Raw genomic sequence first — 12,264 nt, 5'->3', positions numbered from 1 at the left:
ATAATCGAATACAATGCTAGTGATAGGTAAGGAAAAACAATTTAAAAGTTGTGAATTACCTTGGATCAAAATGGAAGCCATGAGAAATCTTGAATATTTATGCAATGAGAGCTTCTAACTTTTTATCTTCTCCTCATCAACCCTATGATTTTTCTCTTGCATAGATAGTGCTTGTTCATAATTTTCCTTTGATGTTGCACTGTTGAGGGGTCCACATCATAAAAAATTGGCAAAACAAACCCACCATTTCTCTTAATACACTGATAGATCTTAACAAGCTCATTGAGATAAAATGATGAGGAAGCGCAAGTCTTATAAAATACAATAATGACCATCTTAAAATTTTCAATTGCTTTGAGAAGTTCTGCGGTAATTTCATCCCCTGCTCTTAGTTCTTCACCATCAAGGAAGGTGCAAATTCCCTTTTGACTTAGAGGATGATATAAATTTCCCGCCTCTAAAATTGATAAAAACATCGTAAGTCCATTGGCAGTGGAAGGAATAAGGCATTGTTGCTAACCTAGCCATGATGGCTTCCTACCAGTACAAAAGAAGAAACCGTCGTTAATTTACCTAAAAAAAAAAAAAAACTATGCGAGTGGTGAGACCGGAAGATAAGGAAATGATGAGGTATTGAATGAATTTGCTTACCAAGCTGATGACGAAGTAAATGCGAGGCTCAAGGATAATATAATAACGTTGAGCTTGATGCAATGGATTAACTACTGATAAATTAAATTAGTTTCTTTGACAAAATGGTACTAGTCTTTTGTCTCTTTTTTTAATTCAATTTTTAACAACAAATTAGAACAATATCTTGCCCATTGTCTGGGTATATCGAAAATAACAATTATAAGATATTATATGAATAATTTTTTATATTAAACTAAACAATAAAAGAAAATAAGAAAATAAAATAACAGCAATTAAGAAGTAGTGGAAAATATTAATTTCATTTTTTATAAGAATTAATTTCATTTGTTAATCAACTAAGTATAGATCAAGAGTTTAATACATAACTAAAAAAATAACAAGCCATAGAGGAAACCAGCTGTGACTCTCAAGGATGTATAGAGAGCAAGGAAATTAATTGTGAGTGCGTAATTGATTGAAGGATAGAAATAACTAATGTCATCTATGGGGAGACCTACGTGAGTAACTCATGGGGATAGAGAATCATACATTTTTCGGTTTAGATTATGAATAGTTATAATAATCAAGTTAGTAGTTCAATAAAAGAAAAGGAGGACAAAACAATTAGGTTTGAAATTGAATTGTGTTAAATAAATATGTTGAGGATATTTTCAAATTATTGATGCATAACTATGACTCGACCTTAAGACTTCTAATAAAAAAGATAAAATCCCTAGCCAATTAATGCAAATGGTCAATGGTGTAATAATTACTCTTATATATATATATATATATATACATGCAATCCCCAATTTATGATATCTAAGTTAGTTAATATTTCAATCGGTCAATTAGACATAATTTCTTTTATTATTTTTCAGGATCAAAGTTCAAAACGATTACGAGCATGCAGCATAATGATGAATTTCACTGAATCTTCAGTTAAATAAAAAAATGGTAGGAACCGCAGAATATTTAGGTTTAGATCAAGGTGATGAAGTTCATTTGATTATGTCATTGTCACAGGGATAACTTGCGGTGTTTGTTTTGTTCTGATATGGTTTTAGTATAATTTTTCCAGTTGTGTTGTGACAAAAAAAAAAAAAGGACGATAACTTTGAGTGATGAGTCCCATGGTAATTAAAAAAAAAAATCGGACGGTTGAAATTTGCATACGTAGTCTTTCTCACATGGTATTTTTTTAATCAAAATAAGGTATTTAGAGATAATCATAGACTTTTTTGTTTATATAAATAAATAATAAAGAAGCAATAACTAAACAAATAAAAAATTAACGAAGGAAAGGGTCAAATACTGATCATGAGTACATATTGTGCATTTTATATTTTTGGGGTTCGCTTTGTCATTTTCTCTTCCTTAATTTTTTTCGCGCTTTTTGCCTAATATAAACCATTTGGCCTACTATTTTTCACGGGCTGGCACTTAACAAAACCATCCTAAAAGTGAAACAAACTAAGCAGATTCAATGGACCTGAAAGATAGAAAAACAGAAAAGTTGTTAAAAAACTATTGACTTCAAAATGTTTTTGTTTATGATTTAAATTTGATTCCATTCAAGTCCCAAATATTTGTTTGTGAGGTGGGCTCTGCAGATAGAGACAAAACTACTTGATAAAATAAAGTAACTTATAAATTTCACAAAGATGAAAAAAGAAGATTCACAAAACAAATTAACAAAGATGATTTATTCCTATTCTGCATATTGCTTCCTCTATAGAGTTTAGAGACTATTATTGTGGGCATGATCTGTAGAAAGGAATAAATCATTTTTATTTTGTAGAGGAGAGAGAGTATGATGAGAGGAGAGAGGGGAAGTTGTCAATTATATTCACATGAGAGAGAGAATGATAAGAGAGGTGGGGACGAGAAAGAGGGGAGAAAGAGAAGGAGGGAGAGTGGGAGGAGGATGGTGTGTCAGCCACTTGTACAAAATAGTACGGCCCACAAAGTAGAAAATGGAATCATTAAGGTATGTTAACATCGGCATAATGATGCAAGTGATTTCAATTGTTGAGGAATAAAAATGACTTAAAATTAAGTTCAGGACAACCACACATCGTACGCAACAAGCTCGAAGACGTTTTATACTTCAACATGAACCTTTAAGAAGAATGATCTCTTATAGTTTATAAAAAAAAATATTAGGATGTATAAACATATAAATACTAATATTTGATTTCAACTAACCAATACAAGATTCAACCTAATGCTCTTAAAATTGATGAAATCACATATTCTACATAAAAAGCAATGAAATAAATTAAAAGGGCAAGCATGTTTTAGAGAGTCAAACTAAGTCTAGAGTTCTTTAGTCAGAGGAAGCCTGTAATATTTGGGTTACTTATTATTCATTATGGTTTTTTGGATCTGTTGTCAAAGACAATCCTTCTTATACACAAGCTCATAAATGTTGGTTGGTTGTGTTCAATGTTTCAATCTAAATTTGCAAATTAACTCTTGCATGCCATGAGGATATTAAAATATATCAAGAAAAGACAAGTTTCACAGTTAGAAAGAAAAATGAAAGAAAAGAAAACTAGTTTTGTAGCGATAATGTCATTCAACTCATATATAAAAGAAAAGATAAGTTTCACAAGTCTAATTAACAATATCACAATAGGTAACCCGGTAAAACAAGACGAAAACAGTTTCATCAAACCAAATAAAAAAAAAAAAGCACACACAGACAAGTGTAACAATGGTAAATAATTTAATTAACATGACCACTTAAGGATGCTTTATTATCTAGTAGGAAGTAGAATCCCATTGCTTATAGATGCTTCTACACCAAATTGCCTCTCTGACAATCACCCCATCCATGCATGCATTCAAACTTCGAACAGTTGGACTTCTCTCATCATCCTACTGATAGTAGTAAATAGCATTCAAAACCCAATTAATCACAATAAAAATTTTAGTATAAAAGTTGAGTTACTTAATTAAATTTGTCTTAATTTCATGATCACACTGATTAGCAAAAATGGAAAGACAAGAATAAAGAATGAAAAAGGGAAGTGATTACCACTCATCTTGCGCAGAACTTGCGGCACCTTGCTACATTGATGATTGTGAGAACTATAATTCTATCGTACAGAGTATATAGGAAGTTGAAATAGGCATGTCTCCAAGAACGGAACAGAAGCAAGGAACCAAAGATGGCCCAAAATCCAGTGGCAAATCCTAAACCCATGCTTATGTAAAATCCTTGGCTCAAAATGGAATCATCTTCCTCTTCTTCTGGTTTCATGACAGCCACAGGGCCTTCTAATTCTTTCTCGCCAGGACAAAGTTTTTCAAGTGGACTCCCACAGAGATTATTTCCTTCATACACAGAGGCATCAAAACTCTGGAGCTGTGTTCCCAACGGAATCTTTCCAAACAAATTATTATTGGATAAATTCAAGACAGCAAGCCTATCAATTTTAGAAAGACTTGAAGGGATTCTTCCTGACAAGTGGTTTCTTGATAGATCAAGAAAATCAAGGGCATGTAACTTTCCAACCTCCCAAGGGATTTCACCACTCAAATTATTACCTGATAAATCTAAAGATACTAGTTCTGAGAGGCTTCCAATTTCTTTTGGAACTTCCCCAACTAGTTGATTATTGGAGAGATCGATAAACTTCAAAAGTCTTCTATTATTTTTGAATGGCAATTCTTTTCCTTTCCACTTAATGACAAGATAAAAATCATGCCAAATCATAGATAAGGCAGAACCATTCTGAAGGACAAAGAATTCATCAATGCCCTCCATGATGCTAGGTTTTGTAGTCATTGCAGTGAAATTCTGGAGACATCTTGGTATTTGTCCAGATAAATTATTTAGTGAAAGATCTAAGACTTGAATGGTTGTGATATGACAAAAATTCAGTGGCAAATTTCCAAAGAAGTTGTTTTTTGTCAAGCTAAGAACTTGCAATTTAGAAAGGCTAGATCCTATCCATGGAGGGATGGGTGCTGATAATTCATTTTGTCCCACATCCAACATTATCAAGTTGGTGCATTTCTTCAAGGATGGAAGTTGGCCTCTGAAGTGATTGTTGCGCAAAATTAAGTGTCGAACCAAGAGTAATGAACCCATAGAAGTTGGAATTTTCCCAGAGAATTCATTATTACTCAAATCAATAACTCTTACTGATTTTAAGTGATTCCAACAATTTGGAAGTTGTCCTTTGAAGTGGTTGTTTGACATGTTTAAAAAGATCAAGCTTTCCTTGGGGGAGCAAAGAAAAGAGGTCATTGTTGCTATACCTAAGATCCCAGTATTAGAAACATCAAGAAAGGATAACTCATTTGTGTTTGAAGCCATTTGGGGAAAGAAGGGCCTAACGTGCAAGATTGCACATGAAATGATCCCATATGCATAGGAGGAATCCAATTGTCATTGAATTTCAAAGTAATAGAGTTTTGGGATAAATCTAACCCATCTAATTGGGTGAGATTAGCAAAGGGCCCCAAGTTTTGATCTCATCTTTTAAAAGATTCTCTGAAACATCAAAATCTTTCAATTCTAATAGATTTTCAATTGATTTTGGTAAAGATCCATTCAATTGATTTTTATCAAGATACAATAATTGCAGGTTTTCCATTATTTTGCCCAAATCATTTGGAAATGGACCTTTTAAGAGGTTTGCCCCCAGGTCAAGGGCTGTAAGACTAGATTTGAAATTGAACAACCAAGGGAATATGGATGATGTAAACTTGTTTTTAGGAAGCTGGATATATTTAAGAGAATTAGAAAAATTCAGGTGGGAAGGATGCACTTGAAGAAGATCAAAATCTGAAAGATTACAATTTCTAAGGGATAGAAATAGTAGATTTGGTAGCTGGCCAACCAAGTGCAACCAATTTTTGGATTTTCTAATATTTGGCATATCGCCTAACCCAAGTTCAGTCAAGGAAGAAAGGTGTGACACCCATTGAATGTCAATTTGGAGATTGTCATTTGAATGAAGATAAAAGACCTCTAATCTTGAAAGGTTACCAAGTTGGTGAGGAATTATGCCCACTAGATGATTCTTAAAGAGGTAAAGTTCCTGCAACTTAGAAAGATTTCCCAACTGCCAAGGAATATTTCCCTCTAGATAGTTTCTTCCTAGAGAAAGAACTTTCAAGTTTGAAAGCCTTCCCAATTCAGAAGGAATTTTTCCACCAAAAAAAGAATGAGACAATTCAAGGAATCTTAAATTGGTAAAAGAACCAATGAACTCTGGGATCAGGTTTCCGTGGAAATTATTCCAACTTAGATCCAAATAAGTTAAATGTTGCAATTCCACCAATGATGCACTAATATCACCTCTTAAAGGTTGATCATATTCATGAGTAGAAAGATCAAGCACCACAACGTGGCCTGTTTGGTTGCTACACTCAACACCCCACCAGCTGCAACAATCAGAGTCTCCATGTTCACTCCATGAAGATAAAAGGCCATAGTCATCCGCAAACCCTTTCTTCAGCTGCAAAAGTGCTTGCCTCTCCCTCTCTATGCAACTGATGTTTTTGTTTTGCAGACAATGCACGTGCAAAACCCATATACACAATATGGCTTTGAGCAGTTCTAGACTATTTGGATGCATGGTCACTGTGATCTTCTCACACAACTTGGATTGCGCACCAACCTTCGAAATTAAACTTCAATTTATAGCCATTTATTTTTCATTATGAAAATGAAGTACCACTTTTCTTTTTTTTAAAAAAATAAGACTTTGTAATGTTGAGTTTTGACTGATAATAGTTTCACACGCACATAGCGACAAAACGTGTGAATACTTCAAAAAATTTAATGGACTTTGTAATATAATAAAATAAATCATATGGTGACTCAAGCAATTACTAAAAGGACGTTTACATAAATTATTACAATATAATGATAATATTTGAAAACATTAAATAAAAACACAACTTTGAAAATACGCCAAGGAAATTGCCCATCTTGTCAAGCTTGATTTCTTTGAAAGAGAAGGATTTTCTTTTCTCAATAAAAGAACTATGACACAGTCATACAAAAAGATAATATAAAAAATTCCAAGGAAGAAGACTAATTATACAAGTTTAAATATACTTCCTTCGCCTGAAGTTATAAGATACTTTTACGAAGATTCAACATCTTAAAATATAAGATACTTTTATAAAAGTAAAATTTCATTACTTATATTCTTTCAATATTATCCTTTTTATTATATTCTCTCCTCGTGATATTCTTTTACGAATGTAGTATTAAATGAAATATATTTTTAAAAGTTTATATTTTCATTTTTAAAAAACAAAGTTGTAAAGTATATTTAATAAGTTTTATTGATATGTATAATTCTGTTTAAAATGTTTTAAAAATTGGAACAGAGTAGCATAGTCTCATTTGGCCAAACAAAAATAAAAGCCAGCTGCCAAACTGAGAGGTGGTTTTTTTTTTTTTTTTTAAACCATTAACATTTGAAGACGAAGTTCATTTGACTATGTCAATTTGTGTAAATGAAGATTAAAAAGAGAAACTAATGTCATCTAAGGAGTGACTACTCAAGTATATAATAATCCAATAATAATGTAAATTATTAGAATAATTGAAAATAGGACACTATTGCGGACGCGGTTATGAAAAATGATTATTTTAAAAAGTAAGCGTCTTTTGTCGCATATGGTTATTTCTCATTCTTAGTCAGTCTACTGTAGCACGTATGTAGTAATCCATGGGCCATGGCAATGGATGGTTATAATAATGAAGTAAATAATAGTTAAATTAAATAAAAAGAAAACTAGGACATGAAGCATGACAGCTATGTTGGACCTTGAATCTCTATAAGCAATAAAAAAAAATTATAATTACATTTTTTATTTTAATTTTCTTTTTATTAAAATGTGGTATATACTCTTATTTTTATGTATGTGTGCCCCCCAAATTATGACATCTATTATAAATATTATGTTATGGATGTCTATAACTTATAGCTTTTAGGATTCATTCACTCTTAATGTTCTAATGAATGGTGTGGAAGGAGCTTCTTATTGTTAATAGCATATAACCTTCAAATGTTTATATAATGCAGTGTTATATACCTATTTATATATTTGTAACATTAGGATATGATTTTAATAATTGGAGGCCTATAAATAGAGATCATGTCCAAAATATATGTACACAAGTGAATAACAATTCTCCTCCATTGTCTTCTTTCCATTTCTTATATTGTCTTGTTCTTCTTCATATTAGCTATATTTTAAGAAATTTTGATTTCGTGGACTAGTATTATTATATACAATATGAAATAATTGAAAATAACTTGTTTTAATTTCAACAATTGAAAAGTAATTTCTCAAAGATATCAATTCGTTTTTTTTTTTAACAAAGAAAACAAAATCTCCCTCCACCCTCCCCCTTGTGTGAATGATATGTCTCTGGACAAGACCAACTCGGGTCTTATCCGCTCTAAATAAGAATCCTACGTATTCCTATTGGCCAAGGGATTCACGTGGCCAGAAAAGATAAATGATAAACCAATTATTTACATAATTTTTGGGAACTTTTAGATTTAATTATGCCAACTAATTGTGATGAAATAAGGAAAAAAATGATTCATATAGCCTCGCTAGTATCAAAATGCAAAAGAGGAAGAAAAAGGATCCAAAAATAAGTTAAACCAAGAAAATTCAGCTCAGGAGATTTCAACTAGGGGCAGATATGCACCACAAAGGCGGATGAAACATTATTAAGGATTTCAACCAGGGGCAGACATGCATGACTAGGGGAGGATGAAGGAAGCATAACCAAAATTAATATTTTTTTTAAAAAAAGTTTTAAACTGGATATCAGCATATCTAGAGATAAGGCATGATTTGGACAGATTACAAGCCCATTGAGGTCAAATTTATTATAAATAGACCTCCCAAAAGCCTTTTAAAAACATTCAATCTTATATTTGAAGGTTAGGAGGCATATTATGGAGTCCAAAGGAGTCTTTCAAGCTGGGAGTTTTTTTCTCTTCTCTTCTTCTTTAGATTCTTTTTATGTCCATTATTTGAGATTGTTTTGACTCTATGAGTTCTTGGTAAACTCCTAGTCAGGGTAGAGAGTAGCTTGGTTGGGATGGATTTAGTTTTTTATTTGGTTTTAATTAATTTTTCCTGTTGAACAATATTTTTTGTCTATGAGAATTTATATTTTCTTTTATATTTATGTCTCTTGTTTTAATTACTTTTCATATATGTGGCCAGTATGTAATCTAATCATGGGTAGTTTGATGAATTAAAAGGTGAAGAACTTACTTATATCTAGAGAGATAGACACAGATAACTAAATTAGGAATAATTTAGTAGTTGATGGTGGCTTAAATTGTAACTTTACAGTTTAATTAGAGTATAATTTAGTGGGAGCTAGATTTAACTCTAGTTAAATATATCCTAATCTACTAGAAGATAATTAGGACACCTTAGCAACGATTGTCACTATAGAAGAAGGAAAAATAATTAATTGAATTAGAATAATCCATTCTGATATCCTGATCCCTAGCGTTTGTTTGACTAGTTAGTTCATCATCTCCTCATGTCTATCATTTTCTTATTTAATTTCATTATTATTATTTTTAATTTAAATCTCTTTTCAAAGCTCTTATTTGTTTTCTTAAATAACAAAGATCACAATCTTCCTCTAGGTTTGACTCTTGGAATACTTTAGGAATTATCACTACATCGATATCATGTACTTGCGGGAGTCGATCAATAAGAAATAGAATGGTCAAATAAAAATTAGATAGACATTTATTTCCTCCAGTAAAGCCCAACTATCACATCTCAAAACACTGAGCATGGTTAGCATGAAATATAAGGTTAACCTTCTTCAGAAGGCAAATCAATATATAGTTTCCCAATTACAATTGATTAAAAAAATATTTTAAAACAATTAATCAACCTGTTTGAAATGAATAGAAGACTTACTTTCCCAAACTTTAAACACTAAAAATAAAAAGGTGGATATATATCTTGCCTGTTGATTGGAGCAACTATTGAATACAAACAAAAAATGATAAGTCCAATAATTCATAACAACAAATACAACTATCTAATGGGCAAAGAGTCCATTTTGTAAATAAGTCCAAGAGGGGTGAATTGTAATAATTAAATTTTTTCAAAAATAAAGCTGAAAATAAATGAAGTTAGAAAAGGAACGATATCACCAAGTAATCAAAGAGCATGAGAAAGAAAAGTACACGAATATCTATTCTGGTTTAGCTCCAATTACTCGAGCCTATTTAGCCTCAAGCTTCACTTAAGATTTAATTTGGGTCCTTGATTGTCTCAGTACAATCCTAGACAACAAGTTTGAAACACTCTTCCTTATAAAAATAATGATTAACCCCACTTAAGATCTCGGAGTTTTTTACCTTTGTTCTTAAAAAATCAGACTTTTGGGTGTGTGCATGTCATCCTTTTCATACTTGGGGGGAGGTGGTCCATGGTCCATTTTTTCCTACTCTTTTCAAAAAGTTAGATTAAATAAATATGGTCAAATTAAATTTTATTTATTGCAGATAGAATAATTTAATATATTAAAATTTTTCGATGAGAATAAACAAGTCATCACGCATCTCGAATTATGAAATTTTCTTGCACTAGTATTATCAGATACAATATGAAATAATCTCAAAATAATTTGTTAATCCATTTTGAGTTAATTTAGTCTCACAACGTTATAATCAAGCTTAATCGCGAAAGCTTTAATTTTGTATGTATGGAAAAGTCAGTTGGGTTCAATGAATCTATATATATATATATAATAGAAGAGGAGAAGTCATTCTCATGCATTTATGTACTCTCACTTCTCCTCTCTCTCCCCACCATCCCTTGTGCGCTCTGCAGAAGGAATCCTATTCCAATTGGCCGAGGGGTTCACGTGGCTGAGTAAAAAGATAAGGAATAGAATGGTCTAAACATTTATTGTTATATCCTTTCATTAAACCATTCTTTTAGAAGCAATTTTATTCTTTCATTAAAAAATCATTAGTTTCATTGTTATCTATCAACATGGATTACGTGTAGACCCTATTGATCATTTGACTTGGCTTATTATTGTATGGTTAAATTGCTAATTTGGCATCAGCTCTTTTTTTCAAGAGAAAGAGTACCTTAAAGTCTTGTTAAAACAAAAAACTAATAATTATTTATTTTAATAAAATCTTGTTATAATTATTAAATATTTAATATTTAATAATTTAAATATTATTTATAAATATCCATCCAAAATTTATAATTATTTTTTAAATATTAACAGCTTAAACTAGTTTTTCATAAATTTATAGATGACTTGTAAATTTTGTGTGAATAATAATAATAATATTATTATTATTACCATTGTTGCCATTGTGTGTGAAGATTTGTAAATAATAATGATATTTATAAATAAATTATAAAAAGGACCGTTTAGAAGAATTAATATCGATCAAGTCTCTTAAATTTTCTAGATCATTCTCTATGATTTTTTTTTTTATCAACCATTAGTCAGATTGACTAATATTTAACAAAGGTGCGATATTGCTCTGTTTTTAATATATGAAGGAAGAGAATATTAGAATTAAAGTGTCACTTGCTCAACTTTTCAACCAAGCTAAAGATATATTAATTGTAATATATGTAGAGTATTATGTATTCATAAAGAGTAATAACAAAAGACATTAAACGTAGTGCTTATTCAGAGGCAATCCAATGTTCTTTGGAATTTTGTTGTAATTTTTTAATTAGTCCTTCTTGCATGTTTGTTTTAACCGAATTCCCTCCTTAGATTTACAATTGAGTTACTCTTGCCTGGCATATTATGCCCATTTAGCTTTGCTTCTTCGTTTATGAGTTGCTTACCTTTTCTTGACCATATTTGTCTGGATCCTATAGCCTTTATTGTGAACGTGCTCAATGTTTTGTTGCTGTGGTGCTTGCATGACTTAGCATTGTCATTTTATGAGTCCAGTAGTCATTTATAGACCCAATGTTTCCTAACCATTTTTGCACCTGGCCTCTACCCATTGCTAAACTCATATGTGGGGGTCATGCACTAATTCTGGTAATGCATGTCCATTTGTTTTTTTTTTGTCCCGTGTTGCCATTTTCTATTTTTGCATGTGCCCATTTTAAGTAACATATTATGTGGTCCCGACTTTCTGTTCTATCATTGCTGCAATTTCCTAAACAGCGCATGGTTTCTATTCTATAGAGTCACAATTTTTTTTTTTAAAATGCTTGTTTTAAATTTAACTACCCAAATTTTTATCCTCTTTTTAGGCTTTTAATTATTGTTCTTTATTTGCGTTCTTTTATTAATTCTCCTTGAAAACTATTTGTTTTCATAGAATACAAAGTTAACTGCTTTATTCTGAGTTTGGCTCCCAGAATTCTCTGAGAATTATTACTATATCAATCCCATACACTTGCATGAGCAATCAAAACTTTAATTGATTAAAATCACCTAAAAACAGTAACCAAAGATTGATGAATTGATTTAGTTCGAATTAGACAAAAAATAAACTCTAGCTATTTTTTTTTTGGGATTTTTTTCGGTTTTTGACAGAATTGAAGCAATGAAATGATTTGAAAACTTTAACGCAATGAATTGACTCTCTAGGTACATGGACA

At 31.2% G+C, this 12,264-nt stretch overlaps 2 protein-coding genes across 4 annotated transcripts; both read right to left on the bottom strand.

Annotated features, from left to right (window-relative positions):
• Window positions 1-1,994: 1,994 nt before the first annotated feature.
• On the bottom strand, window positions 1,995-5,058 carry LOC129315075 (receptor-like protein EIX2). 3 transcript variants are annotated; one of them, XM_054958594.1, is made up of 2 exons: window positions 3,677-5,058; window positions 1,995-2,125 (listed from the first exon to the last, which is right to left on the bottom strand). In XM_054958594.1, exon 1 carries the CDS (start codon window positions 4,961-4,963, stop codon window positions 3,680-3,682), a length of 1,284 nt encoding a protein of 427 aa, XP_054814569.1. In that variant the 5' UTR covers window positions 4,964-5,058; the 3' UTR covers window positions 1,995-2,125; window positions 3,677-3,679. The 3 variants fall into 3 exon arrangements, with proteins under 3 accessions (XP_054814569.1, XP_054814567.1, XP_054814568.1); XM_054958592.1 differs by lacking the exon at window positions 1,995-2,125 and adding an exon at window positions 3,293-3,519; XM_054958593.1 differs by lacking the exon at window positions 1,995-2,125 and adding an exon at window positions 3,293-3,516.
• Window positions 5,059-5,081: 23 nt separating this feature from the next.
• Window positions 5,082-6,230, bottom strand: LOC129316477 (receptor-like protein EIX2). The gene has a single exon (XM_054960900.1). It carries the CDS (start codon window positions 6,228-6,230, stop codon window positions 5,082-5,084), a length of 1,149 nt encoding a protein of 382 aa, XP_054816875.1.
• Between the last annotated feature and the right edge of the window lie 6,034 nt (window positions 6,231-12,264).

The sequence above is a fragment of the Prosopis cineraria genome, unplaced genomic scaffold (genome assembly GCF_029017545.1).
Source record: "Prosopis cineraria cultivar Desert tree isolate PC_DT_omini unplaced genomic scaffold, ASM2901754v1 PC7, whole genome shotgun sequence".
NCBI lineage: Eukaryota > Viridiplantae > Streptophyta > Magnoliopsida > Fabales > Fabaceae > Prosopis > Prosopis cineraria.
This window is presented reverse-complemented; position numbering and strand designations above follow the sequence as displayed.

Excerpts from the sequence above, each read along its gene's own strand:
- LOC129315075 (XM_054958594.1), bottom strand. The coding sequence starts at position 4,963 with ATGGCTTCAAACACAAATGAGTTATCCTTTCTTGATGTTTCTAATACT.
- LOC129316477 (XM_054960900.1), bottom strand. The coding sequence starts at position 6,230 with ATGCATCCAAATAGTCTAGAACTGCTCAAAGCCATATTGTGTATATGG.